This window comes from Alexandromys fortis, unplaced genomic scaffold (assembly GCF_014885135.2).
Source record: "Alexandromys fortis isolate MF-2015 unplaced genomic scaffold, M_Fortis_MF-2015_v1.1 scaffold_8_1_9099942, whole genome shotgun sequence".
NCBI classification, from domain to species: domain Eukaryota; kingdom Metazoa; phylum Chordata; class Mammalia; order Rodentia; family Cricetidae; genus Alexandromys; species Alexandromys fortis.
The window spans coordinates 395221-421086 of NW_026067898.1; the positions used below are offsets into that span (position 1 = coordinate 395221).

The 25866-nt window shown below is 55.1% G+C and overlaps 1 protein-coding gene across 3 annotated transcripts; it reads right to left on the minus strand.

Moving 5' to 3' along the window:
- Positions 1-348: 348 nt before the first annotated feature.
- On the minus strand, positions 349-25486 carry Tnks1bp1 (tankyrase 1 binding protein 1). Of its 3 annotated transcripts, none has more exons than XM_050119658.1 (12): positions 25369-25486; positions 22474-22573; positions 20875-21499; positions 19401-19470; positions 14517-15890; positions 10128-12229; positions 3967-4336; positions 3574-3724; positions 3331-3467; positions 2255-2412; positions 1962-2034; positions 349-771 (listed from the first exon to the last, which is right to left on the minus strand). In XM_050119658.1, the coding sequence occupies exons 2-11, from the start codon at positions 22556-22558 to the stop codon at positions 1974-1976; spliced, it is 5133 nt and encodes a 1710-aa protein (XP_049975615.1). In that variant the 5' UTR covers positions 22559-22573; positions 25369-25486; the 3' UTR covers positions 349-771; positions 1962-1973. The 3 variants fall into 3 exon arrangements, with proteins under 3 accessions (XP_049975615.1, XP_049975624.1, XP_049975634.1); XM_050119667.1 differs by lacking the exon at positions 25369-25486 and adding an exon at positions 24431-24569; XM_050119677.1 differs by lacking the exon at positions 25369-25486 and adding an exon at positions 22900-23008.
- Positions 25487-25866: the final 380 nt, after the last annotated feature.

Below are 25866 nucleotides of genomic sequence, written 5' to 3' on the forward strand. Positions count from 1 at the left end.
AGCACACACCTGTGTCTGGGGAGGCATTTCCAGAAAGGGAAGGAGGTTTACCCTGAATGACCATGGAGTACCCGACAGGCTGGAACCAAGTAGGATAGAAACAAGAGGGACACCCACTAGCACAAAAATAAAGAAGTTTCTCTCTGCTTCCTAGACACCATAATGTCCCTGCTCTGTTCTACCCTGCCTACCCTGCCAAAGTAAGTTTTCCTCCCTGGAGGTGCTTGTTTAACTATTTTGTCATAGGAATGACAGGCTGCACCAACACAGGGGAGAAGTAGCGTTTTCCAAATGCTGCACCAGAATGGGGGATACGAGCACCGCCACATACCACGGTCCTGCACAACACCAATTCCCAAAAAACTTTATTCATTGTTTCAAGTGGTAAAATGTCATTGGTCTCCCTGGGGCACCTGGCGGGAAGGGTAGGATGGGGCTTGGGGTGGGGTTTGAGGTGGGGTTTGGGGTGGGGCCCACCCATTACAAAAATCAAAGGCTTTTATAAAAAATGCTATAAATTGGTATCAAAAGAAAACCCAAGGGGAGCTGAAGAAGGAAGCGAAGAGGGTAAAGGGAAGAGAGGGAAGGTCAGAGAATCCGGGCTGGAAGAAGTTGGGACGGCGATACAAAGTGCATAAATGTGCCTCCCAGACGCTCCTCAGAAGGGGAGGGGAGGGGGGCTGCAGTCTGAGCCTTAGTGGGGCTCCAGCTGTCTCCTCACTTGGGTACACCACAGGAATGGCACTGCCTGAGACTGCCAGATGGAAAGACCTGCAATTGGGAGAGGGGGCAAAGGTCAGAGAAGAGGCAAGGCTTCTGCTTCCTAGGCCCCATGGCCATCCTGATTCCCTCATGTGAGCCCAGTACTTGAGAGCTCTGAACTGTGTAAGCTGGATGACCGGAAGATGACCGGCCTAGGCTAAGCGCAGGAGCTGGAGGACCGTCTCAGCTCACAGGAGCACAGCCTAGGCTAAGCGCAGGAGCTGGAGGACCGTCCCAGCTCACAGGAGCACAGCCTAGGCTAAGCGCAGGAGCTGGAGGACCATCTCAGCTCACAGAAGCACAGCCTAGGCTAAGCGCAGGAGCTGGAGGACTGTCCCAGCTCACAGGAGCACAGCCTAGGCTAAGCGCAGGAGCTGGAGGACCGTCCCAGCTCACAGGAGCACAGCCTAGGCTAAGCGCAGGAGCTGGAGGACCGTCTCAGCTCACAGGAGCACAGCCTAGGCTAAGCGCAGGAGCTGGAGGACCGTCCCAGCTCACAGGAGCACAGCCTAGGCTAAGCGCAGGAGCTGGAGGACCATCTCAGCTCACAGGAGCACAGCCTAGGCTAAGCGCAGGAGCTGGAGGACCGTCCCAGCTCACAGGAGCACAGCCTAGGCTAAGCGCAGGAGCTGGAGGACCATCTCAGCTCACAGGAGCACAGCCTAGGCTAAGCGCAGGAGCTGGAGGACCGTCCCAGCTCACAGGAGCACAGCCTAGGCTAAGCGCAGGAGCTGGAGGACCGTCCCAGCTCACAGGAGCACAGCCTAGGCTAAGCGCAGGAGCTGGAGGACCGTCCCAGCTCACAGGAGCACAGCCTAGGCTAAGCGCAGGAGCTGGAGGACCGTCTCAGCTCACAGGAGCACAGCCTAGGCTAAGCGCAGGAGCTGGAGGACCGTCCCAGCTCACAGGAGCACAGCCTAGGCTAAGCGCAGGAGCTGGAGGACCGTCCCAGCTCACAGGGGCACAGGCTAGGATGGAAGTGCTTCCCACTCTTCAATCCCAGGATCTACTCCAGCCCCTGGAACAAACCTAGAGGAGCCAAGAGACCCGACCAAGTCTTCGTTTGGTTTCTCTGGCTTCCTTCCAGCCTCTCACAGAAAGAGGAGAGCCTCAAGGGCTAGGTGACAGGACAGTTCAGGGCCTCCCAAGCTCTCCACACAGGGCCCTACTCTCACTCAGGCCCAGGAGCCCAGCCTTACCTTGGCCCTCGATCAGATCTTTTTCTTCTTTAGCTTCAGGGCTTGTAGCCAGTTGGGTGATGATCCTTCTGACCTGGAAGACAGAGTGCAAAGGTCACAAGGTGAGAAGATCTACCCTCCGACGAGGAGAGGCAGCCTGGGATTCAGTTGCAGGCCTGGGACCCCTACCTAATGTGAGGCAGCTCAATGTCCTCCCCACCTCAGTTTTCTATTTCTGCAAAGTGGGTTTCCTCTTCTCAAGATAACACCTGAAGCTCAGGAGATACCCAGATAGAACCCAGTGACTTACTTACCCTGAGGATTTTTCTGGCTTGGGGGGCAATGTGAGGGGCTTCCCTAGCCCTGGGACCTTGCAGGACTTCGATCGCTGGACGGAGGACTCCTTCTGGCTTGATTTGCTCTCTGTCACCTCCCCCTCCTCGGCTGAGCGATTCCGAGAGCGCAGCTTAGCCTGGGCGACACAGACAAAAGATGGACAGGCAGCAAGACTCAGAAGGCCAGGCCTTTACAAAGAGGGTACAGCACCCAGAACCAGGCCTGAACTCCTCCATAGACAGAAAGTCAAAGATCTGCCTCCCACAGAGCTGATCCTCTCACACTTGAACATCAGAAAGATATCAGATGGACAAAATTCAATAAATTAGGCTGAACAAAGAGCGGTAACTTCCTGCACCTACGCCTTTGCGTATCTACCCTTTCTGCAGGCAATGTCCTTTCTACCTCAGAGCCAATTCCTACACCAACCTCAAGGCGAAGAGAAACTGCTTAGAAGAAACCATGCCCGAGCCACCTCCCATGCCCAGCTACAGTCAGGAAATAACTCCTTCTACCGAACGGTCCTGCCCATGGCTGAACTCCCCATTTGCAGTTACGTATCTCCCTTCACAGGAGATCCTCACGTGCGTGGACCATGCCCGCCCCCCAACCCCCATAACACCCTGGAGGCGCTGAGATGAAAGAATATCCCATTCCTTCTTCCATCAAACTTGGCACACTGAACCAAATTGAGCAAGTAACAAAGGGAACCTTCCGGAATCCTCTTTAGCACAGTAAGAGAAGAGATAGAAGGGCTGGACGGATGAAGGGATGGATGTGGGTAGATGGGTTGATGGATGGACAGACGGATTGATGGATGGACAGATGGATGGATGGACGGACGGATGGACGGACAGGTGGGTGGGTGTGAGTGGACGGATAGATGGGTGGATGGATGGAGGGACTGGTGGGTGGATGGACGGACAGACAGCCTAACAGACAGACAGGTGGGTGTGGATGGATGGATGGATGGATGGATGGATGGAAGGAAATGCTGGGTTCAAGGCTGGTAGGCCAGATGGCCAGGTGTGGGTGCTGAATGATCCGATGGTACCTTCAAGGCTGATGGGCTCAGGCCAGGAAAGAGGTTAACTTTCAGCCCTTTGGTACCCAAGGACATGCGTGTCCGGCGGCTCTGAGGCTCCTCCACTACCTCCTCATCTGAAGATGGCACCCGGGAAGCCCTTGGCTCTGCAGATGTCAAGGGAAAGGCATCACAACCTGAGCAACAAGGCAGACACCACGCTTCCCCAAAACCTGACATCGACACAGACCCCACTCAGTACACTGATCATACCTGTTGAATCTTGGAACAACCGAGCATCCGAGTCTGCTGTCTCTGACAGACCCAGGGTACCCCCAGGCCGTATGGCTGGGGCCCGGTGTCCCCGCTTACGCCCTAGGTTGGCACGACTCCGATACATGGCACTGTCAAGGATCTCAGTATCCTGCTCAAAACAATACCAACATCGCTGACCCTTGTCCTGCGTCACCACACCCCAGGAGGGGAGCCCCTCAACGCGACCCCAGGAGGGGTTTTCATTGCCACAAGGCACCCCAGACTGTGTCTGTCTCCCATCGACCCCTCAGAAAAGCTCTGAGAATGAGGCTTTGACTCCATCACCCACTTACCCTGACACCCCCCCCCCCCAACAACCCAACTACCACTGCAAGCTCACCCTCCACTGACCTCTATGAAGGAGAAGTCCTCACTGGGGCAGCTAGGCAGAGGTCCTCTGGGAGGCCGCCGGGGGGGCAGGGCTGACCCCTGCTCATCTTGCCTCGCCCCCCCTGTAAGGTTCCAGGTGCCGTCCACCTCTTGCACCTGGCTGGCTTCGCCATCAGGCTGAGGCCTCGAGGGAGGCAAAGGGTCTCGGCTAGACTCTTCAGGCTCCCCTTGGCCGGCACCTGCCACGGCTCCTTCTTCCTCCAGCAGAACCCTGGGGCCTGAAGCGGCTGACTCCCTCTGAGCAGCTGCCTTTGAGGAGCTGGCTGCCATCATCCCCTCCAAAAGGCTCTGGGAGCCAGAAGGTGGGGAGCGAGCGAGGCACCTGCTGGGGCTGCAAAAGGGACAGGCCAGAAACCAGGGTCAGTCACCAGCCAGTGAGACCACAGTTCTCTTCCCTGCTCAGAAGGCCCCGGACAAGGCTTTACATCACACGACAGGCTGGGCATCCATTATCAAAATGCTTGACTCCAGTTTTAGAATTTAGGCTTTTTCAAGTTTTGAAATATTTGCACATGCATAAGACGAGATCTCTTTGTGGGTCAATGAATGTGTGGTGAGGCCAAAGAACCATCTCAGACATCATTCCTGGCCCGCGCAAGCACGCATGCATGCGTGTGTTGCCAAGGATAACTTTTGGGAGTCAGTTCTCTTCTTCTACAATGTAGGCTCCAGAGATCAAACTTGGCTAGCCAAGCATTGACTTAAGACACATTTACCTGCCCTGCTCCCTTTCACCGACCTGGACCTTTCTTCAAGGCTAAGGCGGCAGGCCGGGAAGTCCCAGAAACCTTCCTGCCTCTGCCTCCCCACCCACTGGCATCACAGGTACCACATCAAGTTCTCCTACTGGGTTCCAGGGACCAAACTCTGTTAGCACTTTACTGGCTGAGCTGTCTTCCCAGCCCCATAAGGAGCTATGTGGATAACAAAACCTAAACAAAAATTCCTTTGTGTCGCATATTTACCTCACAGGTGTAGACGTTTATCTGTACCTTGTGACCCGTCACTGGGGCCAGGTATGGGTTTCTATGTGATGACATGCTCAGACTTTAGGGCGCTGGAGAGGTGACTTGGTGGCTAAGAGCACCCAGAACCCACACGACAACCAATTCTAGTTCCAGGAGTCCAACGCCCTCTTCTGGCTTCCACAGACACTGCATGCACATGGGTACCCAGCTATACATGCAAATGAACCACCCATACACATAAAATTAAAAAATAAGCAAATCTGCCAGGCAGTAGTAGCAAATGCCTGTAATCCCAGCACTTAGGAGGCTGAGGCAAGTGGATCTCTGTGAGTTCAGGGCAGTGAGGGCTACACAGAGCAACCCTGTCTTGAAAGGGAAAAAAAAAAACATTTAAAAAATAAATAAAAATAAATAATTAGAATCTAAAGAAAAATTTTTTCAAGTTTCAGATTTTGGGCTTTAGATCTTTGAGTTAGGACAGGCACCTATACCTAAGCCCTTTGCCTATAAATACTCTGCATTCCTCTACAGAGTCCAGGCAAGGGAGAAAACAAACCAAAGCCTGTCCACACAGCATCCAGTACTCAGGATATTCCCAGAAATCCCACGTATCACTGCATGTGCCCAGATGGGACGAGCCTCATCTCATCCTCGGCCCCTGCACACCTTCACTCTGTATCCCCAGTCTCACTGAACCTGGGCAGAACACGGCCATCTCGGACACGTAGCACCCTCCCCTCCCCCGGATGTTCCTCCAGGGCTGCACTCCAGTAGCCTCTGCAGAGCCCACGTCATGCTCGGAAGCCGTCTTGCTAACACAGCTCTTCAACTCTGAGAGCTACAGACTCCAGCCTACGCCAGCTCTAACCTACAGCCCAATCACCTTCAATCTTGAGTATCTGCCTCCACTGCCTGTCCAGGAGATCCTTTTCATCTTTGTGGCCCCAGAAATGTACCTCTGTTCCAGAGATGAGACCACACAAACATCAGGCAGGGTCGGTCACCTTAGACTACAGCACAGCATTGTCTTCAGCTGCTACTCCCTAAAACATGCTCACGCACCACACACCTAGGGCAGGCTGGGTGTGTGCTGGGACCCACCACACCCACACAAACACAAAGCCACACCCTGACACACGCAGGGGCAGTGAAGGCTCACAGGCAATGCCTGAGAGCCAGACTGCTGGGTAACTGTGATACTGTAGAAGGCCGGTGAGTCAAGCCTGAGCAAGAAGATGAGACAGGGCAGGGGGAAATGTGTCAGTCTGTCCTTCCACAAGCTGCTGACAGATGGAAATTAAAGCAGCACGGGAGGGAGAGGCAGGGAAAAGGTGGCAGAGGCCACAGTGCAGCAGCACAGAGGACTCAAGAGCCTGGATGGCAGCCAAACCCAGCTGACCCTGAAGCCAGCTTAGAGACAGGGAGGAGGCAGGAGAGGAGCAACGGGACCCCACCCAGCCTGGACAACAAGGCAGCTGAAGAGATGTGAACCAACTGAGAAGGGACAGAAAGATCTATGCTCCGTCCACGGAGGGCAGAGGTCGTCGGACCCAAGAGCCTCTGCCTTCTGCATCTGAGAAGCTGTCCTTACTGAGATCCCAGGGTATCCACAACCTAGGGGCAGCCTTCTGGGAGGACAGGAGGGGGAGGAACCTGGGAGCTGAGCCTGCTAGGCCTACAGAATTGGGTTCTACCACACCCATGCCAGCCTTGGCCTCAAGTTACATGACCCATCCAAGCCCCAGTTTTTCTGTTAAATGGGAATCAAAAGAAATCCCAGAACTTCACTGGGCTTCCTGGCAGAAACAGGTGCCCACAATGTGGCTGATACGTGATAAACACACATTGCTCCGATAGTCCTCGTCATTCTGATCAGAGGCTCCTGGCCTGAGACAATGCCTCACCTACACCTTTCCCATATGCTGCCCAATTTAAGGATGACCTGTTCTGCCCAACGCTGTCCTCCACTGCTGCTTCACATGCAAATACAGGGGACAATCTGCAACATGTCCTCGTGTCGAAGGTTCTAAGACAGAACACCAGGGCCAGAGCTGGGATGACACACACAGCTGACAGGACAAAGTTGGCTTTGATACCAGAGAGAAACTGGGAAGGAACTCAGAGAGGACAATGAAGTTAGGGCCCACAGGGACAGAAAGGAACTCACAATACTCCCCCTCTGGGCCTCAGTTTCTCCATCCCTGAAATGAGGTAGTTGGACTTGATCTTTGAGTCTTCGTGGATCCTACAAAGAGTTCAAACTGGCTGGGAAGGTTTTGTATTGTTGAGTCCAAAGAACAGGAGCCAGAGATGACCCAAAGGCCAGAAAACAGAGGACCTTGGACCAGCTCTGTCAGACAAAAGCAGCACTCTCGCCGGGGTGAGAGGGCCCTGATCCAGAACAACTCAGGCCACCCACTTCCACACTAGCTTGTCATAGTTACTCCTGCCAGCCGTCCAACCAATGATTGCCATCAGGGATGTGTTTGTTCAACGTGAGGACCGCAATAGAAATGTCTCCAGCATTCAAATTTGCAAAGCAGATGCAAATGCAGGTGACTAGTATTTTTTTAAAAGTAATTACCACAGGAGAGGGGGATTTATATTGATCACTTTACATGTGTTAAGCTTCTTCATAAAAAAACCCAAGAGAGCCTGGAGTAAATTCTCAATTTATGTCTGAGTATGTGGATTCTAAGGTAAGGCCAAAGACATCTGAGGAGAAAAGGCCATTGCTTCAGGTCACTTGCCTGAGGTCACAGAGATGGGTATAACATCGGGACCAGCACACAGACCCCAACCCAGATTACCCTCACCCATTCTTAAGGACTTCCTGATACAGAGACAATCTCCAAATCTTTCTTGGAAGATAAGCATCTCACGGTGCATCAGCTGCCCCTGGTCAGATGCTCACAGCACCAACTTTCTGGGCATTAGTCAGGGAAGTCTGGAAAACTTGGTTCAAGTCCTAGATACGCTACCCCATGCATGGTCACAGAGTGCACAGCTCCTTCCAAAAACAGGACTGGCTTTCCTCAGGCCACGCATCAGAAAACACGGCATCCACAAGAGCCAGCAAACAATGCTTCCCTTCCCTTCCCTTCCCTTCCAGCTGTGCAAGAAACATGTGCTTTTTGGTTTGGTTGTTTTTGCTTTTTTTTTTTTTTTTTACATACAATGAGGCTCAGCTGCCTGCGTTCCAGCTAAACTCTAAGCTTGGGTGACAACACCAGATGGATCATGGTGTCCAGAAAGGCACAGGTGCTTTGGGGTGTGGAGATTCAGGCAGCCTCCCCATCAAAGTCATCCTCACGCAGGCACTGTCCCGTCAGTCTTCAGGGAGCATCGCCCCTCCATGCTAAACAGCAGAAGAGAAGGCCACTCGCCCTCCTCAGGAGCCAACCCCAGTGGGGCAGGGCAGACCCCCACTCCTGAGGAATCTGTTTTGAATACAGTGGCCATGCCTGAAAGCAGCTGACGAAGGAAGTCAGGATGGCACACTGTAGCCTCTGTGACCTTAGGCAGGTCACACCATCTCACTCTAACAAGAGAAGAGGACCCAAATCCCTCTCCTGATGCATAGGGCAGTTGTGAAGATCAATGCATCGCTGAACACTCAAAGCAGAGGGCTGAGTACCAGGAAGAAAAATGAAAACAGGCGCACAGAACCCATAATCCCTGTGTCAGGACTGGACCGCTCCTAGACACCAGGACCTCCCGGGCTCAACGGCAGAAACAGGAGCTCAGAGCCCAACACCAGACCAGACTCACAGGGCCCTCCCACCAACATCGAATTCTGCACATTTCCACCCCACACAGACTCCACTGCAACCTACGCCGTTCCTTGTCCCCTGCCCCCCAATCCTCAGCCCAGTCACCTGAGAACACCCTTCCTCAGTTTCCCTTCCTAACCTTATGCTTTCTCCCGCTTCCACCTCCAAGCCAAATGTCTCTCTCACCCCCACCCGGAGCCTCCCTAGCCCCTTCCTGGTCCCTCCAGCTCTCCTCCCACCGCCATCTGCCCTTCCAACGAGAACAACCCCCACCCAACACCTCCCTCAGCTCCCACTCGGGAACTGGAAAAGGTAAAGAGTTCCACACGCTGGAGAGAAGAAAGCCACATCTCGGTGGGTGAAAGCATCAACGAGAGATGCCATGCCTTTCTCATGCCCTCCCCTCCAGGTGTGAAACCACCTCTGCTGGCTTTAGAACATCCATCTTACCAGCCTGCCCCCCAAGAAAAGTCCTCTTCCCCAGGCAACACCCCTTTGAGAAACAGAAGCAAGCTGATGTCTCTGAATTAGAAGTCAGCCTGGCCCTCACACAGAGAGTCTGAGGTCACCCAGGCCTACACAGAGAGACTCTGTCTCAAAAAATAAAGAGGGAGGAAGGGAAGGAGGGGTTGGGGTCAACACCTTCAGATTCCTTGACCACTACTCTTCTGGGCTCCATGAAGGTTAGGTCACTTAGTCCCAGCCCCTTGGCCAGACAACCAGAGTCACCACCCACGGGTCGCCTTCCGCTACCTACGCAAGCTCATTTGGCATCAGAGCTTGAGGGCTACAGAGCTCACCAGAAACTAGACCAGGAAGATAGATTACTTGGTAACGCTTGCCATCCCAGCACTGGGGAAGCAGAGACAGACAGGGTGATCCCCTGGGGCTGACTGGTGACTGGCCCTGCCAGCGTAGCCTACTTGGCAAGTTTCAGAGCAGCAAGTGAACCTGTCCCAAAAATACAGTGAAAGAAATACTAGCGGAGGTAGTCATGCCATAAGCACAGAAGCGTGCATGTGTGTGATCCCACACACAAGTGCACTTGCACACGCACGCACACACACAGTCACACACACACAACTTACCAGAAACCACCAAAGATGTGGTAGATTCCACTTTCCCTAGACAGTCATAACTCAGCCCAAAACATGAGTTGCAAAATAGTACCTCAAGTTTTACATTCATCCCCCAAGAAAGAACGTATCTAAGTTTTGTGTTTCCAAGTTTAACGTAAAATGTGAAGCTGACATTCACAGCCCTAGAGGACTCCCCTTCCCACCATAGTCCACAGGGAAAACTGCCTTTCCCTCCTAAAAGGGGTCCCTCATTTAAGGAGCAATTGCGTGTTCCCTCCCGGTCCCCAGGTGGAGTACCTTACCTGGTTAAGCCTGGGGCTTCTCCTGTATCCATTCCAGTGTCTTCAGGATGGGTCTCCAAGGAAGGTGATGAGCTGCCTTCACCCTGCGTGTCTGGACCACTTGTTTCTCCGACCCCCAGCTCCCTGGTCTCCAAGGGGTCTTCATTCTCCAAACCAGGGGACAAACTGCCACTATTCTTAGGGTCTAGCTCTAGGCCAGGGCCCACTCTCCCCACCCCACACTCCCTAACTTCACTCGGGGCCCCACAGAGATTGAGGTTCCGGAGTCCCAAGTCCTGGGTCCAGTCCATTTGGCCAACTCCACAGCCCCGAGAACCTCCCGACTCTAGGTCACAGGACACCTCCAAATTCCTGAGACCTAGGTTGTCACTCCAGTCTACCTGACCCACTCCAAGTTCCCTGGGCTCTCCAGGGCTGCAGCCTGCCCCCGGGGCCATGTTTCTCAATCCGAGATCAGGTGTCCAATCAGCCTGTCCAACTCCTCGCTCTCTTGACTTAAGGAACTCTCCAGCTTCCACACCTGACCAGTCGGGCTGCCCCACACCACTCTCTCTGGCCTGGCTGTGCCCTCCTCTCTCTCCCTGTCCTGACAGATCCCTGCTCCTCACCTCACTGTCAGAAGTCCAGTCCTTCTCCCCAGCCCCCATTCCCCTGGGCTCTTCAGAACCTCCAGTGCCCAAATGACGGGTCAGATCCCCATTGTTCAAGCCCAGGCTGGCTGACCAGCCCATCTGTCCCACAACATCCTCTCCAGCCTCGCTTGGGCGCCCGGAGCTCACACAGCTAGACACCTCCAAGTTCCTGAGACCTAGCTGGTCAGTCCAGTCCAGGGCCCCCACGGCCTTTGTCTCTCCAGGAGGCACAAAGTGGCCACCTCCCATCTTCTCGGAAGGGCTGAGGCCAGCTCCACTCACTCTGTCATCGCCAATGATGCCAAACTTATAGCTGCTCCCGGGAGCCTCCATGCACAAGTCCCTGCTCCAATCCTGATGCCCGGGACTAAATGCTGCCTCCGACTGGCCTGCAACACCAAGGCCAAACTCCCCAGCCCAGCCTCGCTGCCCTCTCTCTGTGTCTTCTGAGTCCACATTGCCGGGACTCTGACTTCCTCCAGTCTGAATTCTCCCCTGCAGCCCTGTGATCTCCTGGCTGGAACCACCATCTTGCCAGTTTCCCTGGTCTTTCTGACTGATGGCTCCATCTTGCAACTTCGGTGTGCTAGGGCTCAGCAGGTCCCCAGATTCTCCTTCCTCCAGGTGGCCCGTGTCCCTGCTGGCTGCGTGGAACCTGTCTTCGCCACTTGGGGTCTTCTTCTCAAACTCCTCATCCTGCTGCTGAGCTTCCTCAGGGCTGAACCCGGAGCTCAGGGTGCGTGCCCCGAATCCTCTGTCCTGTAAGCTGAGGGCCCTTGAGCCGCCACTGTAATCCTGCAGCCAAGAACTCTTCCCGAACTCCTGGTCTTGCTGGGCTGTGGCTGCGCTGCCACGGATGTCAAGTACAGAATCTCGCTTCTCAAACTCCCGGTCCTGCTTCTCAGCATCGTGGCTGCTGTAGCCACTGGAGAGGTCCTTCATCCCCAGTTCTTGACGCTTCTCATCTGCATCTCTCTTCCCAAACTCCCAGTCTTGAAGGCTCACATCTCGGGCGCTGAAGGATCCCAAGGAATCTCTCTTCCCAAACTCTTGGTCCTGCAGCTCTTTGTCTCGGCTGGAGTAAGTGCCCTGTGAGTCCCTCTTACTGAACTCCCATTCCTGTGCATCAGACTCTGGGCCCTGATTGCTAAGCTGGGCTGGCTTTCCCACTGCCCATTCATGGACAGACACTTCGCTCTCATCCTGGCCGCCACTAGCTCCTATCACCTCTTGGCCAAGGCTGCATCTACTGGCCCATTCCCTGGTGCCCCCCTGCCCGGACCCTTGCCCACACTCGCTGCTCCAGTCTCTATTCCCCAGGCCTGGGTCTCCACCAGGGCTCCGGGCTCCTAGGCTGTAGTTCTGAGAAGCATCCTGAGACCAGCTAACAGGGCCGAAACTGCTGGGGTGTGAGTCGGCTGCAACCCCGAATTCACTCTGCAGGTCTTTCTGGGCCCAGCCAAGGAGGCCCTGGAAAACAGGAGGGAGGAGGGGGGAGAGAAAGAAGGCTTAGAGTTAATTGAGGAGCCAACCCAATTTGAGAAAGATGGCTACCTAGTGCCTCAGAGCCCCACTGTGGCAGAAGAAAGCTGCCCAGATTTCAGCTGTGCGACCTTGAATAAATCACTTAACTCCTCTGGGCCTAAGGATCCTCAACCTTAAACAGGTAATTCCTACTCCATGTGACTTGCGTGAAGGGACCAGTCGGGAGCATTTGAACAGCCTGGCACACATGGACACTCAGTTAGACAGTCCTGTGATCATGTTTACAGCCCTTGGGCAAGACCTGGCTAGCTGCCAGGAGAAATCCAGCCTGAAGGAGAGGCCTAAATGCGTGACTGGGAGGAGGGGGCACACCGTCGGTAAAGGGCAACAGATCTGCAACTTACCTTGCAAAGCACCACCCAGAGCTCTTCCAGCCCCCGGGAGCACCCAGGCCCTTTTTCCCCTCTGCACAGCCTTCCCCAGGAAGACTCCGCCCTCAGCCAGCCCAGAAAACTCAGGGCACAAGGCTCCCTGCACCCCCACCCAACTTTCCCTGACTCACCCCAGAGGGCAGGCGGGCTTGGGGCTCCGGGCTCCGGAGCCTGCCAGCCTCGTCCCGCAGTGCCGCGTTGGCCAGTAGCCGTTCCAGGACAGACATACTGGCTTCCCTCTCCCCGGGCCAGGCCATGCCCCACACCTCCCTACTGACCACCCTGGGGCTGCTGGGTGAGCAGGTACCAGGACAGGGCTAGGCTGCACCCCTAGCCAGGACCTGTCCGACGGCTCTGGCTCCCGCCAGCCCTGGCCCTGCTCCTGCCCTGGGAGCAGCTGCAGTTCTGGCAGCCCCGCCCAGAAGCCAATTGAGTCACTCACATCCTGGGACAGACACACCTACTGCAGGAGTCAGAGTGCTGTTAACCCCTTCCTCCTCCCTCCTCCTCCAAAACTCCAGAGGGCCTCCGGGGGCTCCTCCCTGCCTCCAGCTCCACCCCAACCAGTCCAGTCCAGGATTGAAAAATCTGTCTCAAAAGCCACCTGGATCCCTAGCCCTTCAATGCAGAGGCAGCCTGGCATGAGAAAAGGCACAGAGCCGACAACTGGGCTGGTCCTGGCTCAGGCCCAGCTACCAACTTGCTGGGTAACTTTGTATGGGACACCACTTCCTCCAGGCTTCAGTGGCTGGTCTACAAAACAGATCTTGAACTCAACGGTAATTCCAGTTGTAAAGCCAACGCTCATAAACTATTTATAATGAGCCCAACACTAACACTAGCCCCAGTACTTTTACATGTCCCGACTCATTGAGTCTTCTGGCTCTCTGCAGTCCAGCCAATCACGGGCATCACCACTTTACATACACAGACTCTGAGGCAGAGGGGAGAGAGGTCTCTGACTCACAGTTACACCTGGGCAAGGAATTGGTAGAGCCGCTGAGCCCAGGAAACACAGCTCTGCTGTCAGAAGAACCCAGGCACCCCCACAGTCTACATGGTGTTCCCTTGTATAATACTCCCAGGATTCGCAAAGGCTATGCAGGGCCTGAGCTCTTTCTCCACTTCATTATAGGCAAACACAGCAGGGGTGATGGTGACATTGGAAAAGTGTTGGCAGCACAAGCATCGGCACCCAAATTTAGATCCCCCAGTACCCAAAAGAGTTGGGCACAGGGCGTGTGTCTACGATCCCTGCAGCGCGGAGGCAGGGACATGAGGATGCCAGGAGTTCACTGGCCGGCTGGCCGGCCTAGGTAAATGGGTGAACAGTGAGACCCTGTCTTAAAAAAAAACAAAACAAAACATGGTAAACAGGGCTGGAGAGACGGCTCAGTGGTCAAGAGCACTGACTGCTCTTCCAGAAGTCCTGAGTTCAATTCCCAGCAACCACATGGTGGCTCACAACCATCTGTAATGAGATCTGGCGCCCTCTTCTGGCGTGCAGGCATATATGAAGGTAGAATGTTTTTAAAAAAAAGGTGGACAGAGATGCCCACCACACACACACACACACACACACACACACACACACACGCAGGTGTGAACATGCATGCACGCACACACATCTCTATAAAAGGACAAAGCTTACAATTAAGGCTCACTCCTAGGACGGCTCGGTTAGTGCATGCTGGTGTCAGGACCAGAACGCAAAAAGCTAAACCATAAGCACTACCCTATACGGCTCTGATATCAACTGCAGAAATATGGGACTTGGGTCCACAGCTACCTTCTACTCTGGAGTACCAATGTTAAGAGAACCCTCCCTACGTCCTCCGTACCTCCGAGCAGGTGCTTGGTGAATGAATATCCTTTAGCTCAGATCCAGCTGCCCGCCTGGCACTGCCGGAGTTGGGCGGTGGTGATGCCAGGAGATCATCCAGCCAGCGAGAACTGCTTTCGGGGCCTGTCGGTTCTGGGGACACCCTACATGGGTCCTGAGCCTCCGTCCTGGGTTGGGTGGTCTCTGCCCAGCCTAGGGTCACCACCTCTTCCTCCGAAGGCAGTGCCTGCTTATGATCAGGTACATCAGGTACAAAGAGGATGCAGGGTTGGTCAGGGGGTGTCGGCTGCTGCTGTCCCAGGACTGGCTCAAGAACAGGCAGGGCTGCTTCCCTGGTGGCCAAAGCGATGGGAGACTCCCGCCCTGTCAGTGACTCCTGGTCCTCATAGCTCTCCTCGGCCTGCAGTAAGGGTGTTCCAGCTGGGCCCTCAACTGTAGAGGAAAGAACAGCTGGGGACGGAGGCTGACTCTCTACATCATCTCTCTGGGGTAGGGAGACACCTGGATCACTTCCCTGAACCCCAGAAATAGGTCTCCCTGGACTCTCTGGAGACGACGGGGCTCCTGGTCCCAGCTGGGACACTCCTTCTTCCCTGGCAGAGACAGGCCAACTGCCGGCTTCAGCAGCCTCTGCGGCTTCGCTGGCTTCGGTAATGGGAGATGGGGGTGGGGAATCCAGCCGCCACACACCCAGACCTGAGGGCTTCGGGGGGAAGGTCCACTCAAATGACCGTGACAAGCTCCAGTTAGACTCCGTGCCACTTCCAAACGGACGATCTAAGGCTGACTGGCTCCCCTGGTCTTGCGGCAGAGCAACCAGCGAGCCCCCCAGTTTCTCTTGGTCCGGGTTAGGTGGCCGAAGCACCCCTTCTGAAAATCGGCGCTGAGCCAGGCTGCTGGGACAGGGCTCTGTGCGACTCCTGGCTACTGCCTCCTCCCCACATGGGAACGTTCGTGTAAGATCTGGCAGCTCAGCCCCCTCCATCAGGGGTTGAGGCAGGACAGCTGGGGCCTGCTCTGGGCTGGGGTGTCCTGAGACTGTCTCCACAGGAGAGCTACTGGGTCTGAGGGTTGCTGGGGCTGCCTCAGTAGACAGCTCTGAGCTGGGGGAATGGCGGGGATGCTCATCGGGCAAGGTTGCACTGGAGGATGCTGGAGTCACATGGGGGCAAACGGCAGCCTCAGAAGCTGCAAGACTCGGGGGTTCTGAAAATTGAGAATGGTGGGGAGAGCTCTGGTGGCTTGAAAGCCGGGGAGACTCGGAGGCCGGGACAGAGGCCGGGACGGAGGCGTCAGCAGGGAGGACGGTGCTGGTACAGCCTCCATGCTCTGAAATGGGGTCTGAACTGGGGGTGGTCCAGGTCTTGGGAACCTACGAGAGAAAGATCAGGAGTTGTCAGTCACTCCTCAGTTGGGTCCAAGCTCACACACACAAACCTCGGGTCAGCTGGGAAAGGCCCAGGAGGTGAACTCACGCAGGGCTCCTCTACCGGGTCATCCGCCCGGAAAAGGTAACTCTGTTCACCTGGCGTCATTCTTCTACTTCAGGGGTTCAAACCCCACCCCAAGGTGCACCTGCGCACCTTCTCCAAGAGGCTGCATGTTTTATAAATGGAAGAAGAAAAGGGGGACTCTGACCACCTAGATACGCATGAATGGAAGGGAATCGGCTTGTCTCAGAAAAAAAGGGACTGCCGGTCCACTCCAGGCCCAGAGCATCCATCTCCCGGAGCACCACCACAGAGAGAAATGAAGTCCCAGCCTCTGCTCTGTGCGCCCACGGGTCTCAGCACTACCCGAGGAAGCCCCAACGCCGGGGATTCAAGCAAAGAATGACGGAAGCCTCCTTCCTACAGAGTCTTGTCCACCTCAGAGTTAGAGAAGGAGTAAACAAGACCTGTGCATCTGGGCCCGGGGTATTTTAAAAATAAAAAGCCAGCTGTGGTTACTGTGAGCAGAGAAAGGAGGCAAAGGCGACGCTAAGCCCCCGGTTCTCCCGCACTGTGACACTCTGCTTGTGCCCAGGCAGTTTAAGTGAACCCAGATATGCTGACATTGGCCCCAACTTCTGTGCCCACCACTGGAGGCGGTGACCTCGAGCCTCCAATGTCACTGCCCACTGCATCTGGGTGATAGGACGAATTCTATTTCTTCTCAAGCCCTGCCCCCACTCTCCTTCTCTGCAATAATCTAGTTCCCACACTGGTGCCTTTGGACTGTAACCCTGAGGCCCCACCCCTTCGCCAGTCTTCTGACAGCCACTTACTTCTTGAAAATGGCAGCCCCTGGACTAGCGAAAGCCTCTGGGCATCACTTTTACCATCCCTGTGTTCAAGGGCAGCGTCAAGTCTTCCAGCATCCTGATTCCCTACACTCTGATTCGGTCCCTGCATTCTTCTGGGGTCAAACCTTCCCAATAACCGCATCACCACTGCCTCTAGTCTCAACTCTAAGTCTGCTACCAGTCCGTCCCATTTCCTATCTGTCCTGCCGGTTCTTTTTACGTTCCCAGCTCTCTGGCATTCCTCCATCCCCTTGGGAAGCAAGGGTCAGTCACCCTACTTCCTCCTCACAGCCTGTCCCTCCTCCCAGGCCTCAACTCTCTGGCACTCCCACCAACAGTTGCCGTTTGTACAACACAATCCTCAGCACCCTCACTGCTCCCTTCACCTTACTGTCTGATATGTGTAAATGTTCTCTGCCAACCCTGGCACTTGGGGAGTTAGCTGTAGCTGGAGAAAACCACACAGCAATGACCGAGGAGGTCACTGACCTCCAACTGCTTCCCAGGTGCCCACCAACCCTACCGAACTTACTTTCCATTTACCCCAACAAACAACATATTTACAAGTCTATCCTCAAACCTCCAACACCTCCTTCCTATGGTCTCTCAGCTGATGGCCTTGCTTCCGGTTCCCTCAGAACAGAAGAGAACTCCCACATTCTGTACCCTTTCCCGTCCACCACCAGAAGCGGGGCAGCCTGAGGGCTTGGTTCCCCTTCGGTGACCAGGCAGTGTCCTTGCTCCAGGCTAAGGCCAACCCCTCTTCTCTCTCCAACATCGATTTTTCCCTCCCCCTCAATCCTTCCCACAGCACACCAACTGCTCTATTTTCTTCTGTCTGAGCAGAAACAGGAGAGAGACAGAGACGGAAAAAGAGAGAGATGGCTCTTGGCCCCACATCTCTCTCTAGCTACCATCTGTTTTCCGGAAAGTATTGCTACCTGAAGGTACACACAGCTCCTCTAGCCCACCTCTCCTGACTCACTCCAAAGAGGCTTTCTCCTCCACGTCTTACTCCTAACTATTTGCCAAGGTCACTGAGGACCTCCCTGTAGCTAAACCCAACTGATGCTAACCAGAGGCAACCCCACGGAGGGACTGGCAGCTGCTGGCGCCCCCTGCAGTCCAGGCCCTGGAGCTGTCCTCCCTGTCTCCACCTGTGCCCTTGGTGACCCGAGCCAGTCTTAGCCACCATCTCTACACTGGTCACTTCCGAGACTTCCTTCAAACACATTCCCTTCCTAAACGTCATCACACTCTACCCAGTCATCCAGCTGACATTTCCATCTGGACGTCTAAAGAGCATAGTGATCTCAACAAACGCAAAAGCCAACTCCTCGTATGTCTCCCAGTTACGCTTTGCCTTTAAAAGTCCCCATCTTAGTACGTGGGAACCTCACCCTTCCCATGCTAAGGCCACAGTCGTGGGGTATTCTTGGATGCTGCGTGCTCCCTCCGCAAGAGACTCTGGATATCCCCTCTTTATCACCTGCAGATTTCAATCCAGATTTGACTACTTCTCGCCAGCTCCAACAGCTGCCTCTAGGATCCGAGACATTAACATCATCTCACTGATCTCTGCTGCTGTTTGGAGAAAGTAAGACATCTTCCCAACTAAGGCAGTTTTCTCTGACTTCAGACTGCTTGGCGGTAGCTTCTCCTTGCTCAAGTCAAAGTCCTCAAAGGCCTCCAAGCCTTTGCCATCTAGTACCATTGCTTCTTGGTCTCACTACTACTCAGTCCTCCTCTCCTGCACCCCCAGACCTCTGGCTTCTTTGCTGCTGTGTTTTCCAAGTCCTCTGCCAAGAATGCTGTTCCTCAGACTTCACAGGCTCACTCCCTGACCTATGCAGTGAGGACTTCCCGCTATCCTCACCGGCATGTGACCTTCCCAGTTCTCCGAGCATGTATGCAACACCTTGTGTGCCTGCCAGTTTCCAGGACGTCTAGCCTAGTCTCTGACTGGCTCCCTTTGGAAGGTGAGGGCCTTACAGCAGCACAATGCACAGTTTGTTCCCTGATGTCCTAACATATAGCATACAATTACACAGACCCAGAGCTCCATTCCCGGGCACATGAGACAGCCTCTGGCTGACAACAGCTCTCAATGCAAGGGCCGTTTTTAACACAGTTTGCTCAGGAAATTAGGCTTCATCGGAGAGAAGGAATTAACAGGAAGCCCAGTCTTTCCTCTTTCTGAATCCAGGAGTAGCAGTATGACCAGGTGGGATTCTAGAGTCAGACACTTCAGGCCCTGCCTCAAGTCACGTGAGTTACTTAGCCCTGGTCCTGGCTTTCTCAGAAGGGGCTTACAAGGCCTGCTAGCTAGAGGTGCCAAAAGGACTAAATTAACTAATGTTCCTAGGACATGCTCGGCACACGGTAGGGGCTTGGTCAATGCTATGGGTATCACAGGTATCATGAGTACTGCCCTAACCATCCTGATCAACCATGCATAAATACCTTGATGACCAGGAACACTGGCTGGGAGTTTAAAAAAAGATCTGAGCCTTGGAGGCCAGTCCCTGGGCAAGCCCATGGGCCTCAGTTTCCCCATCTAAACTCTGAAAGCATAAGAGGTGATGCCAGACAACTCACATCAGTAGGTGGCTCGGAGCTGGTCGGCTTAGCCAGGTCCCCGTTCATTGCTGGGCCAGAAGTGATGCTCCTGAGAGGGAGGGAGACAGAGGGGAGATAGGAATGTTGAAGTCTGTCACAAAACAGAAAAGGGGAGAAGCAACTTTAACAGTACCCAAAGGTTAAACACCCCAGGGTTTATTATTCCTGAGGTTGGCCTGGAACCTGGGATAAGGAAGCTAGGTGGTGTCCAGAGAGAAAACGCCAGGCCATAACTTCCTTCCCTTCCTGCACACAAAGGTTAAAATCCCCCTCCCTTTTAGGAACATCACATGGCTCCAGACTACTCAGAGGTTCCTAAGGAGACAATGTCTCCTTCTCCTAGTCCCTAAGGGATTAAGTTTCTTCTGTGGCTAGAATGTAGCTAGTCCTGGCAGCCCTACTGATAATTCTTGAATGACTGAGGGGGGGGGGGGGGTTTCCAAGACTGAAACCATCACGGATGGAAGGAGGAATCCAGGCTGGGAGTCCCAGCAGCCCTAGTCCTGGATATGCAAAGGTTAATGTCCCAGCCCAACCACCAGGTGTTTTCAGGTGAGAGAAGGAAAAGCTGGAGGGTGGGGCGGGGCGGGGCGGGGCGGGGCAGGGCAGGGCAGGGTAGGGCAGGGTAGGGCAGGGCAGGGCAGGGCCTTCCTTCAGCTACTAGCTCAGCCCAGACCACAACAAGTCTGGCCTCCAAAGTGAGAGCGAAAAGGCAACCTTTGGGACTAACTACTCAGGCTTCAGGTTGGTGCTCTCTCCAGCCTTGGGTAGCCAAATCCCTCACCTCCCACCCCATGCTGTGGCTACTAACCCAAGAAGCACCTCCCAGCCAGGTTTCCTTTACATGCAGGGCAGCTACAGGTAAGCAGTACACCATGGGGGAAAAAGTCTCTAAATGGAAGACATCTCTATGCAGAAATTAGCTGAAAGTGCATTAAGACCTGTTGCTGTCCACTCTCTCCCATCACAGTCCTCACAGGCTAGGGCTATGCCCTACAGATCGCAAGAGTGAGCAGGTAAGATCGATCACGGGTTTTAGAATCATGCGCACCGGCATTCAAACTGAGAGGCTGGAGGAAGTCACTTTGGAGCCTGGGTGGTCCAGTCTCTAAAACAGACCTAACAGTCCCTTCTTCCAAGGAGCATGGATATGGAGGCATTCCGTGGACTACACACTGATCTACTGAACCCTATGCCTCTCTGGCCCGCCACACACCCACTCTATAAAGAAAACTATGGTTGGCTGGGATTGTAGCTCAGTGACAAAGCACCTGCCCAAGGCCCTGGGTTCTGTCCCCGGCACTGTGTGCGCACACACGCAGAGAGAGAGAGAGAGCAAGAGAGCAAGCACAATGACATCACCATTTGATACTCTCAGGTTGAGACGGGTTGACCCACGTTCACCTAATTAACTGGAGTCCACTTGCTCCCTGGCCCCTTCAAGACTTCTCACCTCTCCTCAGGAGTCTTGCTCCGTTCTTCCTGGGACTCCGCTGGAGACTTCGTTGTCCCCTCTTGGGACTGCCCTTTGCCAGTGGTCTTATCATCCTCTCTGGGTCCAGGGGTACCATAGGTCCTGGGGCCATATCGAGAGCTTCCATCGTGGTTAAAAGTGAGGCGGGAGCCCCAGAGGCGGTCAGGGCTAGCAGGGATCTCCTTCCGAGGCTGCTCCATCTTGGCTAAGATCTCTTCTACTGTATTGGCGGCAAACCGCTCGGAGGAGGGACGGAAGGGGGCAGGGGCCTTCCGCACACCGGCCAGTGCAGCACACCGAGCCGGGGGTGTTAAGGGGGGTAAGTCTTCTTTCCCAGCATCCTCTTTCCCGAATTCCTGGGTAACTTCTACGGCAGGTGCCTCAGCTGCAGGCCTTGGTGCGAACGGGAGGGGCCGCTTGCTGACACCGTAGGGCTGGGGTCCTGCCAGCATGTTCATCTTCCGGGCAGAAGGCAGCTCAGCCAGGGGACCCCGAGGAGGCCGAGGCCCAACAGGAACCAGGAGGCTGGGTTTGGCGGGCAGAGCTGGCTTACTGGGCAAGGTTCGGGGCTTGGGCTTGACAGGTGGTTTAGCCCGAGGATCACCTATCGAGAGGAAGGATTCATTGGAATTGTCAGGAGGATGGTGGAGCAGAAATGTTTGTGACTCCTGCTGTACTAAATCTCCCAGCCTCCAACTCCAGGAAGCTCTCATCCGTGTCGGTTCAAGTATGCGCTTCCTGTTCCATGAAAACCTGCCTCCATTTTTCACATCCCAGAAGCAGCCTACCTTCTCCAAACTCATTCCGTGTTCACCCGTTCCCCTTCTTAAAAGCTCAAGCTATTTGTGGGTGCTATGGCACCTGACTTCTCTAGCACCCTGTTTTTACACCTAGCACAGACGCCTATCAAATACATGAATGAACAAATGAGGATATTCATCTGTCTGAGCCCACCAAGCAGTCAGCCCGGGTACCCAGTGTAGCTCTATTTCTTTATAGGGCCCTGTGGACCCTATTTCCACAGTGAAGATCTTACCCTGAGCTCTCCCCCACCGCCCCCGTATCCCTGCACACTCCCAGGCTACCTCCTCAATGTCATGTGATTCATGATCAGGAATGCAAACTTACTATTGACTTATGTCAAACAGAAGTAAATCTGCCACAGGAAGAAGAAAAAAAGACCAGAAATCTGCCTTGTATATAAGGCACTCTAATGCCAAATAAAAGACCTCTCACGGCCACAGCCCTTCTATAACAGAATCCCGTATCACCCACTCATTCAGCTAAGTGTTAATAGAAGAAAAGAAGTCTAGACAAGGAGAAAGAAATGCACTCCATGTCTCCTGTGCCTCAGTGTCTCCTTCTCAGTTACTGGACCCATCTTAAAGATTCTGCGTCCACACCCACTGGGGCTCTCATTCACTCTCCCAGCTCCCACCGCCCTCACTCCACCCTTGCTGCCTCTCACCGAACACAGCTGTCACTCAGTTACCTCGCAGGGCAGCACAGGGGTGCAGCCTCTGCCCTCTCCACCCTCCCAGTCACTGGCCCCACCCTGCACCCATCACCCATTGGTACCTGGCTCAGAGCCAAGAGGCGCCAGCTCCTCTCCCATCTCCTGGGGCAGTGGGGAAGCCATGGCAGTGGTTTCCCCGACTTTCATCACAGGCAGCGGACCCTGTTCGAGAAAGTGGAAGCGGTGTTAAGTTGGGGTGGCTGAAGACCCAGGAAAGGGGGAGGCGGAGAAGGAAAGGGGCTGGGTAAGGCAACAGGCTTAGCCGAGGAAGTCTATTTCTGACCCAGGCTGTGTGGGACAGGAAGAGAGAGAACTAACTCCAGGAGGAGGTCGAGGAGGTCCCCACAGGAGGGGTGCGGAAGGTCCCCACAGCCACATCCTTACTACAGCTCTCCAGCTCTTGGCTCCGAACCTCAAAGACGGGGAGCATCAGAGAGCGACCTCCACTCACACCGTCCCCGAGCTCCCTCCTGTGACACCCTACTTACAGTCTTCAAGACACCCCTCTCGGTCAGGCAGCCCCACTAAAGGTATCTGCACTCCAGGCGGGGCAAGAGGGCCTGAAAGTCTCAAGTCTCGGGAATCACCTCATGGGAGACGGGAAAAACCCGCTCCTCCCCAACCTGGGGCTCCGCCCCACTGCCGGCCCCCCTCTTCCCAGTCTCCTCCCTCCCCCTATGGCTGGGAGTGGCTCCCTATCCCCCTCTCCCCCATTCTCCTTCCACATCCCTGCACCTCCCCCCTCTCTCAGAGCTGTCTCATCCAAACACTGGGAAATAAGAAATAAAAAGTAAACATCTGGAATACATTTTTTCCCTTTAATTTCTCAATCGTTTTGGCTTCAGCTTGGAATTTGATGAGGTAAAGCCAGGGCCTAGTCCTGTTACCATAGCAATGGCCTCCCACTGGATTTCCAGGGCCTAGCCAAAGGGAAGGAGGAGCCGGCCCAGGATGGGCAGGGAGAACGGACTGGGCTTGATTACATGGGGGTGGGAGGTTTGACTTGGAGGAAAACTCCCCAGGGTTCTGCCTTCTAGGACAGTCAGGGAGGGTCCCCGATAGCCTGTGAAATGGAAATGTGTGTGGGTCACTAGCCTGGAGACAGACTGAAGGAGTTTTGAGTGACCAGAAGAAATTAAACCAGATGATAACTACACAGTAGTAACCTGTCACAGGAACTTCTGGATCCGATTTTACAAGATTTAACCGCTAAGCAGGCATACCACTTTAGAACTGTGTGACTTTTCCCTATCTAAAAAAGACGGTATTAAGACTTGAGTTTCAAGCCAGACAATGCATGCAAAATCCCAAGCAGGGAAGTGATGAGTAACAGTTGGCCACTATTAACGTGACTTAACATTCAGTGCCCTTGGTAACCACCTATATACCTCTCCCCCTACCCTAGGCTGCATTCCTAGACCATTCCTTCACATCCCCAAAAGTCACCAGTTCCTCAGGCACTCCACCTCCTCAGTTCCCACCCTGGCAGCTGAAGCACCCTCCCACCCACAAGACCCCCTCAGGCTCTGCAGCCTGGTGAATCGCGGGCACTGCCCCTCTGGTTCAAAAGCAAGGGGGAAGCTGCCTCACACGGCCCTGTGTGGAATGCACACAGCCCTGGAGGGCAACCCAGCCCTCTCCAACCGGCCCCGTGTAGCAGCAACCTTAAAGTCCCACTCCCACTCCAGCTGGTCTGAGAAGACAGCTCTCAGTTCTAAAACGACCTGTGGTGCCCAGTCTTTGCAAAAGACACCCCTATCATCCTTGACCCTGTCCCAGCTTATTTCATAGAGGGCACGAAGAGAAACTCTGGCAATGGCAATCTGATCAGCCAATTACCACGGTCTGTATCCCTGGTACGTGGGAGAATAACGCGTAGGGGGTGGGGAGAATGACAGGAAAAAATAAAATTAAAAATACACAAGATTGTTTCCTTGTCCTTGAACATCTTTACAAGGGATGTGGTGTGGGTGGTTAGAAACAGAAAAAAACTAGTCCAGAACAGAAAAACCCTCTCACCTGCAGGCTTGATGGACACCTCTGCGGTTATAAGAGGCTGCAGAGAGGAAAACAGGCTCGAGTCCCCAACAGGGGACGTGGCTACAGCAGAGAGGCCCCAGCCAGGAGCCCCAAAAAACCAAGGCCATGGCCACAAGCTGCAGAATCGCAGTGCCTCAAGAACTCCGCACCCTTAATGGTCTAGGCGAGCCAGACAGCCCTGGGAGTAAAGGCTGCCCCCAAAGGATGGGAAGGAGCTGGGTAGCCTCAGCCCTGGGCAAGCACCATAAGGGCAGGCAGGGTCGTCCCTAAAGGTCTCCCGCTGGACGGGGACGACTAGTGCGACCAGGAGGGTTAAGTATGGGAAGAGGGAGGGCCAGCAGGAAGACGGAACAGCTCAGGGCAAGGGGCTGCTAGGAGGGCCTCCGTGGGGAGCTTACGGACACCGAGCGGCTAGCCGAAGAGGAGGAGCAGACGAGGGCGGAGAAGGAGGGGGCGGCAGCAGCCGAGGACAGCGCGAGATGCCAAGCGGCCCGCGAAGGAACAGACCGCGGACTGGCGACGCGGACTGTGGGGGTTGCCTGGGGTGGCTGGGGGCGTGCCATGGGAGCCGGGGAAGGGGACCAGTGAGGGCAGGGGCAGGAGGGGGGGGGCGATCCCTCGAGCCGCTCGGCCCGCCCCTGGCCCCGCCCCACCCTCGCCTCTCCCCGCTTTCTTCTGGCTCTCGGCACGAGTGCCCTCCACCCCCGCACACACGCGCCAGCTCCGCAGCGTCCCCGCGTCCCCAGCGCCCCAGGCCCTCGCAAACTTTCCTGGTGACCGCCCCCCGCCCTCGCCGCCGCCGCCGCCGCCGCCGCCCCAACATGAGATCCGGGCTGCTAGGCGCCCGGTTCTTTCCATGCCCCTTCCCGCCCCCATCCCCGGACCCCGCCCCCTCCGGCCGCCGCCACCGCACTCACGCGCTCCCCCCGGACGGGCTCCGCTCAGCTAGGCACCCCGACGCCAGTGACCGCTGCTGCCGCCACCGCCGCCGCCACCGTCACCGCGGGACCGAGCCAGTGCAAGCCCCGAGGCCCCTCCCCTAGCCCCGCCCAGCGCCACGCCTCCATGCCGCTCATGAATATTCATGTAGGGATACGGAGTGGGAAGCCGGAGCTGAGGCAGAGTCCGGCCGCACCGGAGGCAAACAAGCACAGCTCGCACATAATTATTCATGACCTTGTAAATGAGGGGCCGGTCCCGATTCAGACTTGGGCGAAACTGACGCAATTTTACCCCAGCGCCACCGAGATGACGGCCTAGAGAGGAAACCGCCCTGGACTGCTTTCCCTAAGCCTACGCTGATTACAGCACCATAGAGCGCGGGCAGCACGAAGGGACCCGTTGGCGGACTGAGGCTTCCTGTTACACCTGAGCCTTCCTGGGAGCGCAGGCGTCGTGGCCACCCCACGTGGATA